Genomic DNA, 26,792 nt, shown 5'->3' on the forward strand with positions numbered 1-26,792 from the left:
AAAGAGATACAGAATTGTGTGTTGTGGGATTTACACTACCCAGGAAAGAGTTCTAAAAATGCTTATATACTGTCTCCTGGTTAATGGTCTACAATGAACTTTCTTCAGAACCTCGTGAGATGGTTAGTGCAAATAGAGTTAATTCCTATTCGACAGATGAAGAAGAAGGTCACAGAAATGAAGTGACTTGTCCATAGTCATACAGCTGATAAGTAAAAGAGCTGAGATTCAAACTCAGATCTTTTGATTACAAATCTAGTTCCACTTCCAGAGTAGAAGGCAAAATGGAGCTCTGGGGGTATGGAGAAGAGCCACTAAAATAATGAAGGGATCGTATAAGGAAACAAACCAACACGAAGGCAATGCTCTCAGTCTGAAGACAAACAAATAAAAGCACCATCATATATCAGACTAAAACTTGCAAGGATGATTTCTTTACCTATAAACTTGTTCAAAGGTGAGATTCACATCAGGCTTTTGAAACAGGCGACCCGAAAGAAAGCTACTCCATTGGTCATTGAATAAATAAGGAGTATCCAAAACCTAGAATCCAAAAGGCCTCTTATTAAGAGTTTCACATTTGAAAGCATATAGGTAATTACGTTAATAGGAAAAATAACCTCAACATTACCCCTTCCTCTTCACTTGCTTTATATGTGAGGCATTTCAAAGACTGCTTAATTTTCCCATTTTACTCTTCCAGATCTTTGCTTTCCAGTTAAAAGGTAAGAAATGGATCCTAAGACTAGTATGGATTTTAAATACAGGGTTCTACCAAGAGGAAGCATATCCAATAAAACACCAGCACCTTTACTCAGTACAGGAAGATGCTGACATGCAAGAGTAATTGGTTTGTATTCCAGTATAAAGCCAAAAGGATTTAATTGAACAAAATAGTCTCTAGGATCTAGTTTCTGCTAGTACAGTCAAATAACTAAAATATCTTTACTACAACCAGCACATTTAATGGCATAATTAGCAGTTGTTTTTTTTCTGTAGGGAGAGAGCTAAAACCAAATGGGAATAAAGACTCTTTAATCGAATATTCCCTCTCCTGATGGCTGAAGAAGATCTTTGGTATGGATTTCTGCTTCACAAAATACTTTTTCTTTTTTTAAAATTTATTTAGAATATTTTTCCATGATTACATGATTCATGACACATCCCTCCCCCCCCCCCCCAGGAGCTAACAAGCCGTTCCACTGGGTTATACATGTATCATTGTTCAAAACCTATTTCCATATTATTCATATTTGCAGTAGTGATCCCCAATCATATCCCCTTTGAACTATGTGATCAATCATGTTTTTCTTCTGCATTTAAAACTTTTTCAAATATAATTTATTTATAAATTGATTCTACAAAGAATGCTCATTGTTCTAAAGGACAAATACTACTAATAAATGCAGCTTATTTTATTTACAACCAAGAATCTAAACTAATTAGTTCCTTTCTCTTACTGACATAAAGGCCTTCAATTCATTTGATTAATCACTTCCTCCTATCTTCTCCTTTATAGTTTTTGCCTCTTTGCTCAAGCCCTGCCTCCTATCCCCCAAGTCAAACCCCTAAGGAATTGAAAAGTTTGCATAATGGCATCAAAATACATAGGCACAAAAAAACCCATTATTAATATCTTTACCTGAAAAATAGTCCTTTCTTTAAAGGGTTCACAGACCAATTTTTCTACATTTCCGCCCAAAACAAATGTGAAAACCACTACGATCATCAATGCCCAAGAAAACAGGAAACTGAAACCAACTCCACTGGAGGGACAGAAAAAAAAAAAACCAACACATACCCCAATCATATTTTAAGATGCACAAAATATTCATTATCTTTGAAAACAATATGTGAAAACATGGATTTATGGACTATAGCTTTATATAGGTTGCAAGTCAGTCCAAACCATTAAAGAAATAATCTCCCCTTTGAATGCAATCAAGCTCATCTTTGTTCTCCATATGGCCTTAAAAATTGGTGAATTTATGCCTGTTCTATCAAATAAGGTATTAGGGTCCTAATGTCAGATATGAATAAGTGTTATCTGATGACATTCCTAATAACTATGGGATGCTTCAACATCAAAGGTTTAATTAGAGCAAACAAACAAAAAACTGTCTTGTGGGTTATATTTATGGATAGTTCATTAACATTCATTAAGGCATGGATGAAAGTTAATGGTAGAAATGGAGTTCAAGGTAGGAGGTCCTGCATGTAAGGGAGAAAGTCAAAGTTGATCACTTCTAGGAGATAAGAGCCTAGAAGCATCTGGAAGAGTAAAAGTCATCAAGAATTAAGGAGAAGGAAAAGGAATAAAGGTGGGATCAACACTAACTTGAGGAGTTGATTCAATGGCTAAATTGGGCACATTTCAATCCAATGAGGCTAAATTGGGACATTATAAAGAACTCTTTCCTCTCCAGGTTTAGTGGCACCCCTCTTACTCATATGGGATCAAAATGGGGGGCAGATTAGGGGAAATGTTCCCCTCTCTCCTCCCAGTCAATTCTGTGTCCACGTTTGCTATCAAGGATTTTATTATTATGAACAATTTGCCATTTCACTCGGTTCAACTCAGCATATAGGCTTTTAAGCTACAGCTAATTCTTTTTTTTGCAGGTACCTTTTTGTTCTCTCTACCCCTCCAGGCTGAATTTGATAGGGGAGTCATATCACCATTTCCCTCCATCCTCCCCCCAAAAGATAGAAGAAACTGCGGCTTAAATGTTGCCACAACTAAATTCACTTCTTCCTTCTGGGCTTCAAAGATCATTTGAATAGTTTTCCAAATGAAATAACACATTTTCCTAACAATTCTAATTAGTCTGATTATCCTGACTGCGCTCACCATATTTTCTACTCCTGCAATTCTCTGGTTCTTTACCAGATGTCTACAAGAGATGCATTATGTCTATAAAACAAATAAACGCATGAGTTGTGTTGAGGGAACTGACACAAAAGACAAGGGATCACCACCAAACCCTCAGGATCACCTGAAATAAACTTTGCAATAACTTGGTGTTAAAACCCATTATAGACAATGAATGAATTAAATTAATTAAACTGAAATTAAATGAATAAAAATACTCATCTATTTTTGGGGTTAGTATCTCCCTCTTTGTTAATCACAGAATATGTTACATAAACTACAGGAATAATATATCATATTAAATCATATATAAGGGGGGGAGAGAGGAGAGAGAGAGAGAGAGAGAGAGAGAGAGAGAGAGAGAGAGAGAGAGAGAGAGAGAGAGAGAGAGAGAGAGAGAGAGAGAAAGAGAAAGAGAGAGAGAGAGAGAATATTTTTAAGCAGAAGGGGGGGGTGGCACTTGTTTTCTGACCTGAATGTCACACTTTGCTTTTATCTCTAACTGTAGTTTTGCTGGGCTGGGTTTGAGATTTTATGAAAGGTACACTCAGTGACTACACAGCAATTTAATTTCCCTTGTTCAAATCACTTACAAAAATGGAAATCTAATTCCAATGCTGCTTTTGAGTTAAGGGACTTCAAAGTATAAGGATTTTAAATAGCAAACTCATAATCAATAGTTCTCTAAATATGGTTTCAATTTTTGGATCCAATAAGCACATAAATGGACCTTTCCTTTGGGAATTTAACATCTTAGATTTAAGTGAATGAATATATGTCCTTGCTCTCAATTTCTATTTTAGGGAGGCAGAGAAAGAAGAGTTTCTTCCTCTGCTGGACCCTGATAGCAGTCTGGTTCATAGGAAGATTATAAAGCAAGATTCTACTGTTATTTTCATTTCTCCTTACTCTCTTCCACTCCTCATATCTAATCAGCTGCTAAGTCCTATATTTCTATACTTATTATATCTATCATATTTGTCCCCCTCTCCTTCCTCTAGCACTGCTGCTACCCTGGTGCAGTTCTTCATCACTTCACACCTAGATCACTGTAATAACACAGGCTGGATGATCTTACATTTTTACCAATTGAGTTCAAAACCTGTAACTACACATTTAGAAGAATCTGAAACTGGTTGGGCAATTATCTCCAACTTTTAAAAATGTAAAAATATGTGAATTTTTAGAAGAGACAAAACGATATCAATTGGGGCAATAATGTTTTTAAATGTCTTGCTATTCACTAACAATTAAGGAGACTGACTGAATGTCAATGCATGTTTCAAATAATCTTTTTGATAAATTCAAATTATTTTGATCGACTCCTTTGTAAAATGATTAAATCATCACTATTTTTGACCTTGAGATCTGACTAATCAAGTACTCATACTAGCAAGTAGAAGCAGCCTCATTTCAGCCTTTTTTTAGTATTATCCTTAATCAAGCATTTCTTTGAAGGCATTATCTTAAGTCATTTGTATGTTTCATAATCATTAATTTAGTTAAAACTAAATAATGTAATCCATAAATCCATTTAACCATGCCTTGTAAAGTACAATATACAGAAAACAGAGCCATGGTCAACCTCTCCACTTTGTGGCGACACCACTTTTCTCATAGGATACCTTGAATATTATCTGTAACATGGGAGATAATCTGACATATAGACCTAGTGAGGGCATCTCAATTTCCAAATGATTAAATCAAATATTTAAACTTAATTTCTTCCTTATTTCAGCCAAAAAAAAGTAAACAGAATTTCTAATATTTTCTTTCCACATTGAAAGGATCATCTTGTTTGCTCCCTTCTTCCATAGGGTTCATGAATCCCACTTGGAGATCACTAGCTCAGATGCTCATTTACCCACTGGAAAGGTACCCAAACAAATGAAACTATATATGAAAAGCTGCACATTTACCTTTTAGATCCATAATTTGGAGGACCCAGAAATGGGCTTTTGGTTTCTTTATATTATTAGATTCTATTGTAATAATATAATGGAGATCAATCCATTTATCCTTTCTTCAACCTGGAAACTCTGGACCACTTCCCCTGAATGTGTTATAAACAAAGAAACAACTCACGCCATTAGGAAGTTGCCTCCAGTGTTTGATACACAACCACGGTTGGTAGGAGTCGTGTGCTTGCTATAACCACAGGCACCACATAATAATCCCAGGTAGTAAAAGACCAGAATCAAGACCAGCAAACAGCAGATGATTAAACAACCCAGCCACCTAATGGAAATGACAATCAATATATGCATAACATAGAATTTGCACATTATGCAACAAATACTGGAAACTGCAATGGGAGAGGTCACTTTCTTCATTAAAGTCTTTTTTTTTTTAACTCAAAACTGCCACGGATGTTCACCTATATTTTAAAAAAAATGTATGTCTTTCCTCAACCAAGCCTAATTAAAAAAAAACTCTAGCTCCTCTCAAAATATAGCTCAGATGCCACGATCTACAATTCTTTCTCATTCCTCAGTTGTTAGAGCTTTCCCAAAATTACTTTGTAGTGACTTCTTTGAAATTACTTATCTAGTACATGCTGCATTTCCCCAGAAGAATATATAAACAATTTGAGAACAGGAGCTAGTTTATTTTTATCTTTGAATCTCTAGGATCTTGAAAGTAGAAAGTACTTAATACATGTTTGTTGACTTCAATTGCATCAGATGGAAAGTGGTCCCATAAGCAGGTCCTAGAGTGAGATGGAGAAACTCTTTATTTTGGTGTTGCTTTTGAGATTTTCTACCTGGTTTATTAGAAGGTATTGGATTAGTATTGATTGCAACACACATTTTTCATGCCACTTTATTGGGGTCTAGACTTCTGATTTTATCAGTATAGAACAATTCTATATGAGGAGAAAGACTCATCCACCACTGCAAATCAGCAATGTGCCTCAATTTACTGTCATCAAGAGTTGACATGGGCTCCAAAAGGTCAAGTGATTTGTCCAGAGCCAATATACCAAGATGGGGCATTGGCAGGTCTTGAAACTAAGAATAGCCTGACTCCTAGGCTAAAACTATTCACTGATCGTTGCTGCCTCTCAGTCAATGAATATACCTTAAGTGCTTATTATGTGCCAGGGAATACTTAAATAAGCTTTCTTTAGAGACTATTAATAAATATTTCTTTTAGCCTTGTCAAGTCTTTTCAAGGTCAACGCACATTTTGAGTATTTTTTGCAATGCTTAGGAAAAGGAGCAAAGGAAAACTAATTAGAAGAAACACTAGGCTTCTTCCCAAGGACTTTACCTACAATGCACTGCAATTATAGGAATGAACTTCAGGAGCATTATTCCATTTTCTAGGGTGGAAAAAAGATCCAGATGCATTAAATATTTAGAAATGTTATGAGCATCCTAAATCAGGTGCCCAAAGAACGTCAATCTCCATTTTACAGAGATACTGTCAGTTTGGCTAGGCGTTCTAGAATAATGGATGTTCAATTAGTTTTAACTGGCATGCCCACAAGCTTTAGCAGTCTGTCCCAGCAGCTGAGGAGTCTTCAAGAATGGGAGATGTGCAATGAAATATTTGAAAACAGTGAAATAAAACCAAATGAAATCACTTTAACGCTATACTGCCTGGCAGAATGTCTCACTGAACTACTTTCTTAGAAAATGTGGCAGAGCATATAAAGTGGTCTCAGAGCTGGAATTATATGGGTTCATAGCTGTGTGATCATATAAAAATACCAATCTCTCTGAATCTCATTTTCTTCATATAAAAATAATAGCTCACATTTATATAGCAAGTTCTCTGTGCCAGGCTCTGTGCTAAGTGTTATATAATTATTATCTCATTTGAACTTCATGATGCCAGGAGGTAGATACTATTATTATCCCCATTTATAAATTGAGGAACACAACATTTAAGTGATTCGCCCAGGGTCACGTAGCTAGTAAATAATATTTGAGGCTGGATTTTAACTCAGATCTTCCTGATTCCAAGCTCATGCTCTGGCTATTGTGCCACCCAGTTGTACTATTCAAATATAGGATAAACCAAATAGTTTCTGAGGTCCCTTTCCATGCTGAAATTCTTTAAAAATATGAAATTTTCAGAAGACTTTGCTTCATCTTCACTCGAGAATTTCTTAAGTCAATTATTTCTGACCATATAGACTTAACAACTACCAACCCATTCCCTTGGTAGGTGATTTCCTTACACATAAATGTCCAGAAAATCTAGAATTTAAAAATCCGTGTACCACTGAAGGTCTTATCTACTTTACCATCGCCAAGACAAGCACTCACCTATAGAAATCATATTGTTCAACTAATGGGAAATACTCTTCAACGTACGTCTCAGTCTGAGTAAGATAAATTACGGAATCTGTTAGTATCTTCTGAATAGGAAGCTTCTTTATTAAAATGGTGATATTTGTACCAATGGAATCCAAAACACTTTTGACATCTGGAAATAAACACATCTCTGTTGTAAAATCATCGACCTGGAGGGGAAATGTTTCAGAAGCAAAAAGAAAAACACAAACCCATACCAATGCTGACTCCCCAACCCTCCTTACTCACATGCTCAAAACAAAACCAGGTGCTCAGGAAAGAATAAATATGCCCAGACCATCAAAAAGTGGCTACTTCACCAAAAAAAAACCACTATATTTACACATAATGAGATGAGACAGAAGGTACAATCAAGCCAGAGTTTTGGGGGGGTTTTGTTTTTTCCTATTTAATTGAATAAAAGATGAAAAGTTCTTGGAGATGATGAAATTGTATTTCCTGCACGGAGGAATAGTCCATCAGAAGCAGGTAATTTCCAAAGACATTTCTGGATAAATTCCACCAGGTGACTTAATTCTGAGATGAAACACAGTCTTTTGGAGTCTTTGACCTTTTCTCAGGGTGCAAAATGAAGCATTTAACTCACATTCCATTACACTTTCACCACATACTCAAAAAAGGCTCAGGACCTCATAGCTGAAAAAACCTGCCATTTCTCAGAAACTGAAATGGGTTAAAGATGTATCCAGTGATGAGTCTGGGCCAATCATGCCACACCACAGAAACATAAGCTTTGAGAAAGGGGAACGAACTTGAAACTCTAAAGTTGGCTCACCTATCGTCCTCTTTCTACCCTGGTAGCTCTTTACCCCCTCCTGATCACTGACACATAACTACTATGGCCACAGTTTTCCCAGGCTAAATGTACTCAGTTATTGTTGTCTGACAGAAATTAAAGTTGGACCAGGGAGAAAGCTTATGTCAGGGGTCCTTAGTGTAGTTTGGGGCTTCTGGGAGGCTTTGGAGGTCTACCATCTGTTTCTGACTTAAGGGTAATTACTAAGACAGAAATAGAGGTTTTTTTTAATGGATATAACTAGATTCTTTCTCTTTTAGGAGAATGCATGTTCCTCTCATCTTCTGCCCAGAATTAATCTTTCCTTCTAATGATGAATATTTTCCCCCCAAAATGTCAATACATAAATAAGTTCCAAGATACAAGCTGTACTAACACTGTGATCATTGTGTAATTTTAAAGCACTGGGAACAAGATCATATAAAGAAGTTGCTAAGAGTTTAGGGATAGTATCTGGCCCTAGAAGCAACCCAAGAAAGAAGTAGCAGATGTCCTTAAGAGGAGTGACTAACTGCATCTTGTATTTTATCTTTCATAGCACCTAAAATACACCATAGAGGGAATGCTATAAACATGGCGACTCATGGCTGATTTCATAGACAAGCTTTGAACCATACTCTGAACTCCAGTGACCTAACTCTATCCTTGGTGCTTTGGCACAAAATCTATGTCTGTAGACAGAAACTAATCCAATTACTTTTCATTCAAAGCTTTTCTTTTTAGCTGTTTTAATGACTTGTTTCCCCTATATAATGGTGTGACTTTGGACTTGGTCCAATGCCACTTTTAGTAAGATGGTCATTATCATCTCATTCAATTGTGTGTTTACACTAGGGCCTAAATACCCAAGACTTTTCTCAGGAAAATTAGTCAATTCCAGGTGGAATCTACTCAATGAAATTTGAAATGGCCTTCTGAGAAAACTCTGGCTTATTTTCAGACAACTCCACATGGTACATGTAATTTATCACCCACACTGTGAATATGACTTGACAACACTTACAAGGAAGGGCTGTGTATATTGGTGGACAGGTCCACAGAGGAAGCAAAAATTAAATAGAGATTAGTAAGCAAATTTATATGAACATTAGCCACACATATAGTCTTTAGACTATAGCAGGTTAACAATAACATTGCTGTTGACATGTCTTGAGGAAGCATGAAAAGATTTCCTTGAAAAATACCACAAAAATCATCTATAATCTATACAATGGGAGAAAATTATTTTAATAAAGAGTGTTACTTTAATGGAGAAATTTCACAAAAAAAGTATTTTGTAATATAAATATATCTAAAGAGATAGACTATTTCCACAACTCGAGTGTAAGCTCCTTAATGACACATAGCATGTATTTATCTTTGCAACTCTCCTAGCCCCTGGCACAGGACTTTATACACAGTAGGCACTTAATCAATATCTATTGAAGGAATCCATGTTTTAATGGTGCTTTGACAGCAATCCTAATAAAGGAGGCACTGAAAATATGGTTTATAGTTTTTGCAATCAGAATGATTAATCTAAGACATATCTGTAGAGACAGATTGCCTCTGTAAAATGACCAGTCTCAGTTTATCACAGTAACACCAAAAATAATTAATTATAGTGTACTTTCTTGCTTGTAGTGACAAGCAACCATATCCTACTGGAACAGATTTCCAACTTTTAAGACCTGTAGAATTGTTTTAAAATTTCATCTGACTCTGGAATTATTAGGAGGAATTATGTGTATTTCAAACACCATCTCATCAGCACTGTAGAAAATAGAAGTTTTTCTTAAAAAGCTTACAGGAAAAAAATAGTATATGCATAAGCTATCTAAGAGTTAACTAGTGGTATAAAAACACAGTTACAGATGAGAAACTTTGGGGGCAAGGGCGAGTTATGGCCATAGAAAAAGGATTTAAATAGGATATAAATAGAAGGATAGTGCTAGAATTTAATGCCACTTGGGTTCAAACGTTGATTTAAATTATCACCATTGTGTGTCCTTGGACAATCAGCCAAATGACATTACTATGAAGTCTGTCATAATGGCAAAGTTTGACAGGAGGAAACATGTGGATATACTCCATAAAATATTAAACTGGAAGAAAAAGTGAAATATATATATATATAACAATTTTGGTTTTGCTGATAGCTACCATTCAAGTGAAAGAAGATTAACATATCAAGAATGTCATTTTCTGAAGATTCAAGGGCCAAAGGGACACCATTTTTCTAACCACTTCTTTAATTAGAAGACCTGGATAGAAGCATGTTTCAGATATTGTAATGCAAGCATCAGCCACACAGATGGAAAATTATTCTATGCTTTATCAGTCTCACCTGACAGAATATTCTTGGTTTGATTCTGCACCAAATCAGGCGTATCATTAAATGCTGCATAGCCCTAAAATATATGTTGGGGGGAAAAAGGTGGATTCATACAATGATAAAAAAATTAGTTCATACTTATTCTCAGCCTTGACAATGACAGAAATGTATTATCTGATTTATAGACACAAATAACACCAAAAACAAACAGCTCCCACTTTGCCCTTTTAGATTTTTTTAAAATAACTTTCTAGCAAAGAACTTGAATAATGTTTTTCAATAAGAAATTCAGAGCAAATATTAGCTTACAAATCCTCACAGCAGCCTCAGGAAGAGGGAGCGACTTAACTAATTCAAATAGAGGTAGGGTATAAGATGTCTTTGTGGAAATATATTCCCGAAAATTGGGCCATAAAGTGAATTTCTGAAACATATTTTCCAATTTATTTCCAGTGTAAAATTGGAGATCTGTTCCCACAGACAGCTTAGAGAGATGGGCTAGCCTTAAAACAATAATAAACTTTACTAGTCAAAGTATATATGATGTAGTAAAACTTGAGATTAAAAAAAAAACCCAGCCTTTTTTAAAGACCTTTTTTAGGGGTCTCTTTTAAAAGTCTGTATATATATTTGCTGGATTTCTTAATTACTTATTAAGTCTCTCTGGGTCAGTTATTGGCAGTTCAAGTGTTCATTTAGTATTTTGGTAAGATATATATATATATATATATATAAGCTATTTTATGGTTCTGCCAAGAGGGGTATCATAGGGTACGAAAAGGATTACTATGATTTATTTTTTTCACTAAGTGTAAATTTTCATATATTGGATTTGCCCTAAGCTAAGCATTATCAATGTTTGAACATATTTATGTACATGTCATATCCTTTACCCATCTTGCCCATTTGAAATTAGGACTTACATCGTATCTTCCATGACACTCCTATTTTGTTGTGTCTGATTCTATGTGCCAGTACTCCTCATTCTCCTAATGAAATGATCCTTCATCTCCTATGTGTGGCCATCTACCAGATATCTATACAGTCTCCTCTTCTCTCTCTACATTTTCACCCTTAATGGACTATTCCAGCTGGTACCACATTTCTCACACTCATCCTTTGTACTTACTATCCCTTAAGTCTGAAATTTATTCTCTCCCCTACCCGCCATGTCCCATGGTTCCTCCTATGGAAAACTTTCCTTGATTTCCCACTTCCCCTCCACCATATATTACCATTCTGACCCTCTTCAAATGATATATGATTGAATCATCTGTAGTGCCTTCACTTTGCATGTCACTTAATAATAATGACAGCACCAGCTGACATTTATCTAGTGTCTTACAAAGATCATCTCATGTGGTCCCAATAGAAATCCTTTCCCCTCTTACAATAAAACCAAAATATTAAACTGGAAATTAATTAGAAAATATGATTCCACATATAGAAGTTACCTCCACAGTTTTAAAATAAAGCCCCACTCTAATGCAAGGAGTACATCTTCCTTTTTCTGTGCCTGTAGCACAAAAGTCTAAACTCTGGCAGGTTCTACCAGCCTGGAAAAGTTTCAAATCCATTTCCAACCACAGAACCTCCAAGGTCATGAACACCCAGTTAAGTGGTTACTTGATGATAAATTCTCTGATCATGGTAACCCAAGAAACAAAAGGTATAACAGTCATGATTTGGATTATGTATTGTCAACCTATGTATTTTGTATGTATGTGCATTTTTATTTTATTTCATAAAAATTTATTTAATTAATTAATTTAGAATATTTTCCCATAGTTATATGATTCATGTTCTCTCTCCCCTCTTCCCACCCCCTCCCATAGCCAATGAGCAATTTCATATGTGCATTTTCAGAAAGAGGACTGTAATAAATTAGAAAGGAGGACTTGTTAAGACACTGACAAACATCTATGAGCAGAAAAAAGGGCAGGCCAATCCTAGAGAGCAAGGTCTATCTAACAGGGTGACTCTCCTGAATATTGCAGTAGTACTTACAAGATATTCAAAGCCCCAGGGAAAGTCCTCTAGCTCACCAAGGTGATTTTCAGTGTCATATTTATGAGATGACATGGTTGAGAATAGCAAAGAATACAAGGTAATGCTGGGACGCAACAGGCAGCAGTGAGAAAGAATACCTGCTTGGAGATCATAGTTTCAAGGGAGTCCATAGAGGTATATAGTCCTTCATTCATTTAACAGTAAAGAATGACATTATCTTGGAGAAAAAACCCTCTTACCTCTTAACATTTCACCATTTCTTTTCTTGCCTCTCCTTCCATTAAATACAGTTCTATCATTCAAAATTAATCAGGATAAGCTACAGTACCTTCCAGAAACATACCTGTTGGACCAGACTGGTTAAATCAATTTTAAGAACTTCATTGACTTTGGCAAGCTGTGAGGTCACTGGTAGAAGCTAAAAAGGGAACAGAATTTCCATCCCCCCCAAAATGTCAAAACATGTAATAATATTGGTAAATCAGTCATTCAGGCAGTAAACAAACATTTACTTACTAAACATTTGCTATGATAAGACACTGTGCCATGGGTTGAAAATACAAAGAGGAGCAGAAACACAGTTCTTGCCCTCAGGGGGAGTTATATTCTAAATGGGGGAAGATGACATATAAAAGGGAGCTAACCAGCAAGATTAGTTTAAAAAGATGTTAATGGGAGGATGAGGAGTAGCAAGGTTGATTGTAAAGATACAGACATGTGAGATCAGTAGGAAATCCTCAAGGAGAGAGTTTCTCCCACTAACTTGAGTTTTCTTCAGTTACTTAGAGCCATTGGCAAATAAAGGGATACAGTCACATTTAGACAAAGAACTCAAAGCCAGGATTTCCTGACTCCAAGACTGACTTTCCTAGATGTTTTTAAAAATTTCTTCTGTACAAGTGTGGGTAAAAAGTTTACATGCCTATAATCAGTGCTATTAGGGAGCCTGAAGCTGGGGGGCTGAAGCCTATTAATTCTGTGCTGCAATGGGGCTGAAGCCTGCAGAATTAAACCTGGCACCAATATGGCGAGCCCCCAGGAGGTTCCAGGCTACCCAAGAAAGGATAAGGAAATGTAGAAGCAAGATCAGAATGGTGAGCAATTAAAAGTTAGGGAGACCGATATCAAAAAACAGAATACATCCATTATGTAAAAAGTCCCTATAATTTTCTTTAAAAAAAGGCTCCATCTGATAAAAGCTGAGCTTCCTCTTGTCCATATTCACCACTTGACCCAGCACTGAATTTTAATGCAAGAGGTCTACATTCACCTTATTCTCCCTTGGTGCCAAATCGAAAAGGAGCCCAGTGGATAACAGCTTCACCCCATAAGCTACTTTTCTCTTAGGGTGTTAAGGCTAAGCTTGAGAAATGAAACTCTACCATTAGAGACGAAAGAGCTTTTCTTACCCGACTGAAGTTGGCGTTGATACTCAGCTGGTTTAAGGAATTTCTAATAGCATTGCAGGTAGAGGTGGCCTGAGCCATTGAGCAGGAAGCATCACTGAGGGTATTTCTCAGATTCTCTTTGGCATCTGTCAGGTTAGCACTGAGACTTGTGGTACCCTCCTGCAGGATCTCCAACGAAGCACTTACATTTTCTAATGCCTCTCGGGTTTCTCGGATTGCTGTGGACACGACACACACACACGTATATTCTTTAGGACACAGGAAGTCATTTAGATGATGAATGACAATCAGTTCTGCGGCCGCCATGATGTTGGCGATTATATAGCTAATGATACTGTTATGAATTTGGATTACTATTTTATTTTAAGAAGCAATCAATCAGAGATATATGCCAGGCGGAAAAGGCAGGGAGAAGCAAAGAGGCCATGAAGAAGTGGTTTCTCTTCAACCCTGGCATGCCAGGGACTTCCCCTCAGATGCCCAATTTGGGTTTGAACCAGGAGATAATGGTTAGTACCAACTACAGGTACCTGCCATTACAAGTTAGTAACGTCATCCTGACTGCTTTGGATGAGCCTGGATAGACTGGAAAACATGGGATTTGGGTGAGTCAACCTTAGAGGGATCACACTGTTGTGTTCTTCAAGGAGTTTTGTCTCAAAATCTTAATGATCCATCAGTGTCTAAGGCTTCGCCAAATAGCCTTGATTAGAAGTCACCTAATCCATCTCTTTCTACTACTCTAGTAGACTGAAAGCCCCTGAGGACAAAAGGCATTTACTTTTGTTAACTCTCTATAAATGATTGATTCAATGGATTGAGAACCTGACAAGCCCTACAAATTCCAAATGATTTGGGTCAAAATTTACACTGAGAAATACTTTACCTAAACCCCCCCCCAAAAAAAAATGCCTACACTTCCAGCATAATATCTAAGTCTCTTATTTGCTTCCCCAGTTTACTGGGTCAAATATTAGACATTTCTGGCCTCCAGACCTAATTTGAAATTTAAAAGATTTGAAAGAGATGATGAGAAATCCCAGGCAATGACTTCAATGAGCCTGGAGATTCTCAGTGCTATTTGTTGAGGCTCACTCAGTTTCACTATAGTAGTAGATGTAATAATATTGCAATTATGATCTATCCAATTTTCTCTCCTTTTGGGATCTCCTTAACTTTGACTCATCAGGCAAATATAAGAGTGTAGAAAAAGATTTCAATTACAATTCTATGATGACCAGGAGAAAATAGGCAACTTGAGAATACAGTAACTAATTTCTTCTTTTTTTTAAACCCTTACCTTCCGTCTTGGAATCAATAATGTGTATTGGTTCCAAGGCAGAAGAGTGGTAAGGGCTAAACAACGGGGGTCAAATATCTTATCCAGGGACACACAGCTGGAAAGTGTCTGAGGCCATATTTGAACCCAGGACCTCCCATCTCTAGGCCTGACTCTCAATTCACTGAGCTACCCAGTTGCCCCATACAGTAACTAATTTCTAAATTAAAAATACTGTTTTAAAAAGTTTTCCTTTCTTTTTTTTTAAAGAATAAATTACTTTGTAAACTCAATTGCCCCAGCTAAGATTCCCCTTTTTAAGTCATTTTTTGGTCATTACACGTAATTGGTAAAAAAAAAAATAAATAGATGAAAAGTCAACTTTTGATGAATTTGAGATTCAAACAAAAAATTACTATGAACTAAAAATTCAAGTAAAACTGTATTTTTCAACCACCAGGAATTGGTCCCAAGAGTGGTAGTTATATGGCCTTCCATGAGTGATGTTGGGGCAAAGCCAAAGAATACGATGGAAAATTGTTAAAATGTTCAGCTTGTGAAAGAGAGCTAACACCTATATTCTGAACAAACTTGGTGACAGCATGTTACACTGAGTAGGAGGCTAAGTCTTGGGAGAAGACCTGTGGTTGCCTAATAATTCACATAATACTTTCAAGTTTAAAAAGTACTTTTCTTACAAAAATCCCATAAAAGGAGGTAACATAAGCATTATTATCCCCATTTTAAAGATGAGGACACTGAGCTTCAGGGAGCTTTATTGACTTTCCCAAGGTTATGCAGCTAGTAAGTCAGATAAGCATATAAAGCATTTATTAACTTAATATGTGCCCCACACCAGTAAGCCCCTGCAGTAGACCCAGGTCTCTTGACTCCAAACCAAGAACTCTTTCATTCTATGCAGAGGACATTCCTACTGGATTTGCAGTCAGAAGACCCAGATATGAGTACAAGCTCTGCCATTTGCTAGCTCTGTGGCCTTGGGAAAGTTGCTTCATCTCTGGTTTCTCAGAGTGACCTCAGGGACCCTTGTGTATCAAATGAGGACAGTAATACTTGCATGACCTACCTCATTGGGTTATACTAAAGGAATTGCTCTCTAAGCCTTAAAAGTGCAACAGAAATGTCAGTTTTATCCATGTGATAGTATCAAACATTTTTCCTAGGAAGCTCCTTCTTGGGTAACTGAGGCATAATCTTGGCTAGACACTAGAGAATGAATTAGAAGGACTCACCATCGCCAGCTGCATGGGCTTTTCATTAACTCAGTCCAACACTTAAACCAGGATTCTGCTTCAAACAGTCTTTTCCCTGAGTCTTGAGGCCACCCATGCCATAAGCACCAATGGTCAAGATTTCACTGTATTACCCACCCCACCCCAATAAAACACAGCACAGATAACACTAGGCACACACAAGGATAAAATACACCAAAATGAGGAACAGAGTACTAGAATATAGACTCCACACCACATAGCACACATTTTAACTTAGGGTTTGGGTTTTTAATTTTTTTACCTTTGGTGACCCTTTCCACTTTGACTACAAATTAAAAAAAAAAGCAAAAGAATGATGGATAATGAGGAAAATAGAATGACCTGGACAAAGACCGTAGTGCATGGATACAATCAGATCTATGACATTTCAGGTGCGTGACCAACATCCCCCTTCATATCTCATGTGGTCCCCCAAGGCACTAAATAATACATACTTGTATTTTTTTTCTGAACCAGAACATTATTCATAGACCCATCCTGACCCCACTGCCAACACATACAACATACAATACATACAACTTTTTACCACTATTCTAGATCCAATACCCAGTCATAGAAATAAAACCTTGAAAGTGCCCAAACATCATCCAGAACACAGTATGCTAAAGGTTTTAGGTTCAATTTTCTATTTTAACTCAAGGCTTCCTTAGCCCATTGCATGATGCACTTTTCAATCTCTCAGACAGGTGGGACAGTGGATAGGATGCTGGAGCTGCAGTCACAAAGACTCATCTTCCTGGGTTCAAATCTGGCTTCATACACTTCCTACCTATGTGATCCTCGATGAGTCACTTCATCCTGCTGGCCTCAATTTCCTCATCCATAAAATGAGCCAGAGAAGGAAATGGCACACCATTCTAGTATCTTTGTCAAGAAAACCCCAAACGGTGTCAAGAAGAGTCAGACATGACCGAACGACAACACGTCTTCATGTCTCCTTCCCATCCCACTTCTCAGGCAAGGTTCCTCACAGAGAAAATCTCCTAAAGGAAACTTGACTGACACTCTTAAATGCTCCAAATTCATTTGAAATCTCATCACTATCAATATTCTATCCTTAATACATTTATTCTAAGTTCTGGTAACATAAGAGGAAAAGATCATGAAGTCAGAAGAAAAGGGACCTCAAAGGTTATCTAGTCCAACCTTCTTATTTTATAGTTCGGGGATAGTAAATTTTAGTTATTTATGCTGATAAGAAAAAAACCCAAAACCTATAACTCTAGAAGTATAAGAAAAATTTCTTTATCAACATTTAAAATTTTTAATTAAAAAATATGCTATATCCAGTCACTACGCTCCTTCATCCAAAGATGCTTCAAATCTCACCTCATACACACAATGGCTGTGTAACTCTGAATAGCATCACCTAGCCTCTTGCAGCCTGTTTTCTCATCTTTTAAGCAAGGATTATAACAGGGCTATTGTAAGGCCCAAATGAAATGACATATAAAGTTATAAATAACTATATGAAAACTGCACTAAACATTAGTGATTATAGAAATGCAAATCAAAACACCTCTGAGATATTATGTCACACTTATCAAATTGGCTAAAATGAAAAGGGCAAAATGATAAATGTTAGATGGAACTGTAAAATGATCCACTATTTTGGAGAGCAATCTGGAATTATACAAAGAATTATAAAACAGTGTATATACCTTTTGACCCAACAATGCCACAATTAGGTTTATTTCTTAAGGTGATCAGGGAAAAAGGAAAAGAACCCCTTTGTTTTAAACATCCATAGCATCTCCCCTGAGTGACAAAGAACTGGAAATTGAAGGGATGCCCATCCATTGGGGATTGACTAAACAAGTTGTGGCATATGATTGTGAAGGAATACTACTGAGCCATAAGAAATGACAAACAAATTAATTTTTTTAAAACCTGGAAAGACCTACATGAAATGATAAAAACAATTAGAACAAGAGAAAATTATAAACAGCAACATAAATATTGTTTAAAGAATAACTTGTGTTGTCTATCTCTAGAAAAGGTGCCAATATGCATATTTCTTTTTGTCAAATGACTGCTTCTATAAGTGGCTCAGTGGATTGAGAACCAGACCTAGAGATCGGAGGTCTTGGGTTTAAATTTGTACTCAGACACTTCCTAGCTTGTGACCCTGGCAAGTCACTTTGCCCTCAATTGCCTAGCCCTTACTGCTCTTCTGCCTTGGAAGAGATATTTAGTATTGCTTCTAAGAGAGAAGTTAAAGAGTTAAAAATCAAAAAAATATATCTATTTTTAAATTGGAGGAGAGGGAGGGATCTAATGTAACAAATAAATAAATTTTAAACTATCTAATATATACATATATACACATATATGTATATCTACATATACAGGGAGGAGGGAGAAGAGGGGAAGGAAAGAGGGGCAGAGAGAAAGGAGGATGGAGAGGATAAAAGGGAAAAAGAGAGGAAAAGAAGAAATGAGAAAGGAAAGAGTGAAATAGAAAAAGGGTGCAGGGAGAAAGAGAGAAGGGGAAACAGAGAATGTGTGTCTTATGCAGAAAGTGAACATTGCCTAGATTTCAATGTATGTGTTCTCTTTTGAAACAGAAGCCTAGGATTTTGAATGTGAAGGCACCACATATCTGGTCCAATCCCCTACCCACCTCCCATTTTGCAGCAGCAGAAAGTGAGGATCATATAAGTGAAGTGAACTGTCCATGATCATTCAATTTATTAGTTTCAGTTACAACAGGACTAAAGCACTGGTCTCTTTATCCTTTGGTAAGTGATACTTCCAAGGTGCTAGGCTGCCTGTGACGAGACCATCATCATTCAGCAATGCACATTATAGGACCCCAAAGAATAATTACTATGAATTGCTAAAATAAGACAATGATCATTTAATGCAAAATTATTTAAATGGTTATAAGAAGTTTAAATAGAATAAGTGAATAAAAGACACACTAATAGAAAAAAGATATCTCTTTTTAAAGATTAAACAATTTAGTCCATCAGTTCAGAGAAATCACCATTGCTGAAATGCATACTTAGAATTTTGCTTTTCTCTGAAGCTCATTATCTGCTTTAATGTGCATTTCACAGACTTCACGGAATCACAGAGTTAAAAAGAAGCCTCAGGGCCCTTGAAATCAAACCCAGTCCTTTGACAGATGAGGAAATTCCAGACCCAAAAGAAAGGTGTAGGGTCTATGCTTTCAAATTACCAATGCAATGCATCTTACTTCCAAAGATGACATAAAGATTCCATTCCATCCCATTAAACTAGATAGTACCTGAGGATATCACACATGCAATCCCTGCTAAAAGAATTCAGAACCATATGTGTGTGTTCCCCCTCTCTTCCCCTTTACTGGCTCTAACATCTAGGCAAATTGATCTTATTGTTATTCAATACACAGAGTATTCCATCTCCCACCATACAGCATCATACAGTCAGCTCTCTCCAGTCCTGGAATGCACTCCCTCCTATCTCCAATGTCTTAGATACTTTAGTTTCCACGAAAGCTTAGGCTCAAGGACCCTCTCCCCCCCTTATCTAAGGCTTTCCACAATCTCTCAAGATACCAGTGCTTCCCACTCTCACCCTCAGCAAAATGATTGTGTGTTTGATCTGGATATATTGTGTGTATATTTATAAATGTACAGCTTGTCTTTGTATTCCTAGTACCTGTGCTAGTGCCTATCAATCAATGATGCCGATTGATTGAAGAAAAGGAAAATGGCATAGGAAAAAAATACCTTCTCTGGAAAAACAAAAACAAACACTTTTGTCCTGATTTTAATCTCATTTAATTCTAATTTGTATAAGGGGCAAATGTTTCTAAGACATTAAGGTCAATAAAACTAAGGAGCCAACCAACCCTTAAAAATATTACTTTCTGCTATTGGTAAACTGTGCTTGCAGACTTTGTATAGATGACAAAATGAGGTCCAAGAGAGATTAAGTGACTTTCCCAAAGTCATATAGCTAAGTTGGCCAAGGGAAGATTGGAACCCAGTTTCTGATTCCAACACTTTCTCAAATTTTAATTATTTTCTAGCAGAAGAGTTTAACTACTTTGAATAGACTGAAAAGTCAAAGAATAAATTTTAATCAGAGATTTATTTTATGGTTTTAATATGGAGGCAATAGCACAACTCTTTTTTCAAAGCACAAAACAGAGATTGAATGTATGAGCATTGCCATCTCATTGATAGAAACGAATCTCAGGAAGCAATTTACCCTTCTTGAAGCCTGAGAGTCTATAAATTTAAGAGTCATATTTTTAAAAGTGAAACTTTTAAATTCTCATTTGTTATTCAGGCATTTCAGTTACATCCAGCTCCTTCATAACCTATTTGGGATCTTCTTGGCAAAGATACTGAAGTGGTTTATCATTTCCTTCTCCAACTCATTTTATAGATAAGAAACTGAGGCAAACAGGGTAGAGTGACTTGTATAAAGTCACACAGATAGTAAGTATCTAAGACCAGATTTAAACTCACTTGACTCCAGGGTCAGAACTCTACCCATTGTACCACTTAGCTTACTTTCTCATATATGTGAAATCATAAGAGACATTAGAGATCTTTTTCAATCCCCTAATTTCACTGGGGATTGATTACTGTGTAGTGCAGTTACATGATTTACCCAATCTTGCTAAGGGATGGATTTGAAAATATTTTTGAAAAGTCTAATTTTCCTTTGATTTGTCCAAAAGCTCATCAATTCAACAGCATTCACCTAAAACCCAGAAGCCCAGAATGCCCTTTCTTCTAATCTTCCCCTGCTGAATGTCTATGAATCTTTTAGAGCTTTATTTAAATGCTATTCCTTTCATTAAACCTTTCTAACGACCTTCCCTCACAGACCTAGCAGAGCATATTTCAGGTGTCTCTCATACATGTATCGTGTATGTATGATGATCTGTGTGTGTTTCTTATTTTCCCCCTACTAGTCTATACGCTTCATAAGGGCAGAGACCCACTTGTCTGACCTCTGTATCTATCTCTCCCAGCCCATGGCACAGGGGTCTGCACGAACTGAGGTGGGGGCTCAGGAATTATTAGCTCAATAAATAATATTCCCAAAGCCTATGATATGAAAAGCATCTCCACATAATTGAAATAAGCTTATATAGGAAAATCCAAACCTAAATACAGAAGCTAATGGGTGACTCTACAGCGACAAAAGGATGTAAATAAATAATTTAATATGAATCATGGAATTATTAATTAATTAAAATGAAAATTTTCATAATATTAATTTAATAAAAAAGACTTTGAATAGGATTCTTCTAAATATTAAGTCCCAAGAATATAAAAATGATTCTGGTTTTAACCATTACATTGATTTATCACTTTAGGAGAATGCCTAAGGTATTTGCTATGAATAGTATGTTATTTATATTCATCACATTATATGTAATGATGTTATAAATAGTATAAGAGGTAAGGTGGCATCGTGGAGAGAGAGAGAATTTTGGAGTCAAGAAAAGGAGGTTATAAATCCAGTTTCTGGCATGTACTAGCTCTGGGATCATGGGCAAGTTCTTTCCCATCTGATTGCATCCCAGGGAGCTCCCTTAAGATTACAGATTACTAGCAGTTTCCAGTCTATCATTTTACTAGCCTAAATCTCAATTTCCTCATCTGTAAAAGGAGGTCACCGTAGATGGTCTCCAAAATCCTTTCTAACTGAAGATCTAGGATTGTAAGGATAATTTTAGGGTTGTGACTTAAATTAAGAGCTAAGTACCTTCATTGTTACAATCAGGAGATAGCTAAATCCAATCTTCACAGGATTTATAGCAAAGGAAAAAGTATTTATAACAGGCATTCTCAACACGAACAAAATCCTCAGGCCAGATCAAAAAAGAAAAACATAATCCTCTAAGAGCAAAATTAATAGAAAGTTTGAAAAGCAATATTGAATGACATTTCTATAAATGCTTATTTATTTCTATAAATATTAGCTAAGTATGCAGGTGGCTAGAGTGCTTCAAGATCTGGAGTTAAGAAGACTAATCTTTGGGAGTTCCAATCCAGCCTCAAAACATTTACTAGCTGTGTGATCAGTTAACCCTTTCATCTTAGTTTCCTCATCTGCAAAATGAGGAAATGTCAAACCACTCTAGTATCTTTGCCAAGAAAACCCCAAATGGGGTTACTGAGATTTAGACATGACTGAAATAATGGAACACCTAGAGATTAAAGCAGATGGTAGAAGCTACCTCTTATAAAATTCCTCTTCAATGCACTTAATTTTTTTATTTTAATTTTTTAACTCTTTTCATCTGTTTTATAATCAATACTATATATCGGTTCCAAGGGGTAAGGGATAGGCAATGGGGGTTAAGTGTCAGAAGCCAGATAGGAACTTAGGACCTCCCGTCTCCATGCCTGGCTCTCTATTCCTTCACTGTACTTTAAATAAATATGGAAGATGCTAATATACTATTTTAAGTTGTTGATGGTATCAAAATGAAATTTCTACCTAAAGTTATGTGTTTTCTCCTATCCTGTGGCCCCCAAAATAGCCTTAACTGCACCCATCAGGATACAGGAAACCTGGTTATGAAAGAGGGACTATATTGGTAGAAAGCATCCCAAAGACTAAACACTCTCCACTCACCATGCCATTTGTATAATAGACTCAGTTAGCAGTAAAACGCAACATGGTTCTTACCTCCTGCCATAGTTAGAACTGCATCAAGCGCTGGAAGGACACGTTTTCCTAATTGATTTCGAACTCGGCCGCCCAGCAATGGTCCAATATCTGCGATAAAAGGAACCAAACTGACCATGAGGAAAAGGCTCTGTGCATTTCCTTTTCATTCCATTGAGGTTGTGACAGACACACTTGAAGAGACCTTTACTTAAGACCCTAAATGGGAAATAGGCTGGATTCTAGACCAATAAGAGCCTTAAGGTTTTTTCCTTAGGTAAACACAGGTATGATTAAAGAATACATGCCTGGTCCCTCTTTACTACACACTGAATTGGAAAGATTTCAGCCTCTGGTGCCATGAAAAGGTGTGTTTCTGGCATGTATCTAAAGTGTAATGGCAACCACAAGTATTTATATACATATATATGTATGCATACATACATAATTTAGATAAATAACTATTGTTCTAAATCATACTATTAAAGAAAAGAGAAAAAAAAATTGGGGAGAAGGAAAATATATATATAAATAAATCTCCAGGATTTGGAAACCACTCACTTAAGATCTGTGATAGCTTGAATTAGCTTGACCAAAGTCAATGAGATTCCATTAGTAGAATGGGTTTCCCACATGAATTTGTGATATCTAAAAAATTATAGGAATTTATAGGAATAAACTATTTTTTAAAAGGATTCTGCAAAGTGACTGTTCATCTACAAAGAGAGTGAATTTCAAATGAGGCTTTTTCTATTCATTGAAGACAGTCAGGAGGCTTCTATCTTGAAAAGTCTGGTTGGCAATCAGTTGATTATATGTATGTGAAATATAAATATTGGAAGGTTGATCTACCCCAGGGCCTTGTACATAGTAAGATCTTAATAAATCCTGGGTGAAATGAATTAAAATATTAAAATGGTTATTTCTATTTTAAAAAATTATAACTGTTTCCTCCTAGTAATTCATATTTGCTCTCTCCAAAATTATTCTCTAACTATAGAGATTTAAGAGTATTCACACATTTATGACCGCCACAGTTCAGCTTCATCAAGTTAACAACCAAGTCTACCACAATTTGCTGCATAATCATCTATATTCAATCACAGATGGGCAAACAAAACACAACTTTTAAAAATATTTTTGCTTTCTAATGCCATGGATTTTAATGCAATTTAATGTATTTTTAAACGTAAAAATGTTAATGCAAAAGTCTTTTCAGAGGGAAGTATCAGAACCACCAAAATACACAAACTGAGAGAGTTTCTCCCATTATATATTCTCTTCTTTGGCAGGAATAGCAACCCAGAAACCAAAAACAGTAAAGGCTCCCTCAATCTTGGAGTCACCAGTGCTCCAGAAAGAACTGACCACACTGTGATGAAACACCATTATCAATGACTATAGAGAAACTAAAAAGGCAAAACTATACTGATTGACTTTGAAAGAACATTAGAAGGTATGCAGATTACACTTGGAATAAACTCTAGCTCTTTGCTATCTCTCTCAAACTTCGAACCACAGACTACTGGCACCAGAAAGGGCTTCAGAGATGATCTAGTTCAACCTTTATTTCATAGATAAGCCCCTGTCTGTCCAACCCCATCCTGACTGGCATCACTTGGATAGAGGCAGCAAGGCTAAATGGAGAGAGTTAACCTTGAAGTTAGGGTCCAAATCCAAGTCTTGGGTTCAAGTCCTATCCCTTTGTACAAACTGAATTCAAGACCCTTTCAGTTACTTTTGGGCAACTCTCTAAGATTAAGTTGCATAAAAGGTAGAGATTAGGTAAGGGAGTTTCTGATCTCTCTCTCTCTCTCTCTCTCTCTCTCTCTCTCTCTCTCTCTCTCTCTGTCTTCCCTCTGATTCTCTCTCTCTCTGTGTTTCTCTCATATGCACACACAAAACTAAGAAGATGACTAACACGCTGATCAGATACTACTCTGAAGCAAATTTAAAAGATGAAAGTTGCATAAAATATACAATTATATATATATATAGTTTTGGACTGTATCATTGAAAGAAAAACCACTATGAACTTGCGAGTCAATGGAATATTGACTTATGTTGTATATAATTATAATGTGGACTAGATTGAACTTTCTATGCTTTATGAGATATTTTCCAGACTTATAAAAAATAATAAATGAAATGGCTATAATTACTTACTATTGAGATCTAATAGTGCTTTATTCTTTGGCGCATCATATTGGTTCAATAGATAATCAATTTGCTAAAAACAAAAAATATAGAAAAAGATTAAGCATTGCTCATAAAAATTCAAACAAAATGGCACAAATATCTCTTACATATTAGTAAACATTTTTTCCAAACTACCTTGTATTCATTTTATATATTTATTACATATGCATGGTGTCTCTCCTATTATAAGGTAACCTCCATAAAGGCAAGCATTTCAATTTTGTCTTTGTATTCTCATTACTTAGCCCAGTACCTGGCACACAGAAAGTCCTTAATAAATCCTTATTTTAAAAATACCCTTATTTCTATCTTAGTAACAATTTGAAGACAAAACAGACAAAAGGGTAGGGGCTAGGGAAATGGGATTAAGTGACTCACTCAGGGTCACACAGCTAAAAAAATCATCTAAAGCAAGATTTGAATCCAGGTCCTCCTGACTCCAGGACTGATGCTATCTATATCCACAGAGCTATCTAACTGACCAAATAAATGCTTATTGACTGATTTGAAGTTCTGCTCAGTATCTATGCTTTTAGCAAAAGAGAAAGAAATGTAGATAGGTTTAACTTGCATTTAGGGTTTTTTTACATTTAGTTTTTTAAGTGATAAAGTTTTATAATAAATCATATAAGAATCTTAAAAATGGTTCAAGTAGGAGGATTGTAAGTAGAAATTATTGCAGTTCTTATTAACGGGATTAAGAAAATTAGATAAAAATAACTAGAAATAAAATTCATCTCCTCTGGCCCTCTGTTCCAAACAAGATCTAGACTCTATTAAACAGCTTCTCAAAATCCAATGGAAGGTTTAATATTCATTGTCTGTTAGAACATGACAGTCTTGGATGTTGAGTGAGCAATAATCTCATTGGACAGAATTTTTCCAGGTACCAAGGATATTGGGGAATCTAACAGAGACAATCCAACACCACTGGCTAGAGTTTTATTATTGTCTCTGCCCCCACCACCTACATAGACATCACCATTACAGCTCATCACTCAAAGTGCTTCATAGTTGATTTATAAAGCCCATTTCTCACAGCGAGTATGGGAGGCAGGAAGTGCAAATGCGAGGACTAGTTAACAGGATTTGGGACCTAAAAAGTCCCAAAGACCAGTCCCCAAATTCTCATTTTACAAGTTAGGAGCACAAAGCCTGGTGAGGTAGAGGTTGGGACCCCAAGTAGGTAAGTCACAAAGCTGGGAGCTGAACCTACTAATTCCTGTGACTCTCAAATCTAGGATATTTCCTACCATGCCATGCTGCCTCACATTGTACAGAGGATAAAACCAAGGCTTAAGGTTGTTATTTAGTAGTTTCAGTCATATCTGCCTCTTCATGACACCATTTGGAATTTTCTTGGCAAGGATACCAGAATGGTTTGCCATTTCCTTCTCTAGTTCATTTTACAAATGAGGAAACACAAGGCTAAGTGACTTATCCAGGGCCTCCCAGCTAATAAGAATCTGAAGTCACATTTGAACTCTGGTCCTCCTGACTCCAGACCTGGGGCTCTATTCCACTCTGCCACCTAGCTGCCCCATCCTCAGGGGTTACATATGCATTATTCTTTACTCTGTTGTGATGGCTTTCTTGTAAAGGAGTAAGAGAAGCCAGAAACAACAGAAGACATCATCTACCCTACTTAAAGCACAGCTTACCCTAA

The 26,792-nt window shown here is 36.4% G+C and overlaps 1 protein-coding gene across 8 annotated transcripts in view; it reads right to left on the reverse strand.

Moving 5' to 3' along the window:
- Window positions 1-26,792, reverse strand: part of PROM1 (prominin 1) — a 151,894-nt gene that overhangs the window by 22,899 nt on the left and 102,203 nt on the right. For all 8 annotated transcript variants that reach the window (XM_056802448.1, XM_056802446.1, XM_056802445.1 and 5 more), the window contains 9 exons: window positions 25,094-25,157; window positions 22,949-23,038; window positions 13,727-13,944; window positions 12,661-12,735; window positions 10,320-10,383; window positions 7,150-7,309; window positions 4,958-5,110; window positions 1,643-1,766; window positions 440-543 (listed from right to left, as the gene is read on the reverse strand). In XM_056802448.1, the coding sequence (XP_056658426.1) occupies window positions 440-543; window positions 1,643-1,766; window positions 4,958-5,110; window positions 7,150-7,309; window positions 10,320-10,383; window positions 12,661-12,735; window positions 13,727-13,944; window positions 22,949-23,038; window positions 25,094-25,157 (1,052 nt within the window). The remainder of the gene's footprint in view (window positions 1-439; window positions 544-1,642; window positions 1,767-4,957; window positions 5,111-7,149; window positions 7,310-10,319; window positions 10,384-12,660; window positions 12,736-13,726; window positions 13,945-22,948; window positions 23,039-25,093; window positions 25,158-26,792) is intronic.

Source organism: Monodelphis domestica, chromosome 6 (genome assembly GCF_027887165.1).
Source record: "Monodelphis domestica isolate mMonDom1 chromosome 6, mMonDom1.pri, whole genome shotgun sequence".
Taxonomy (NCBI): domain Eukaryota; kingdom Metazoa; phylum Chordata; class Mammalia; order Didelphimorphia; family Didelphidae; genus Monodelphis; species Monodelphis domestica.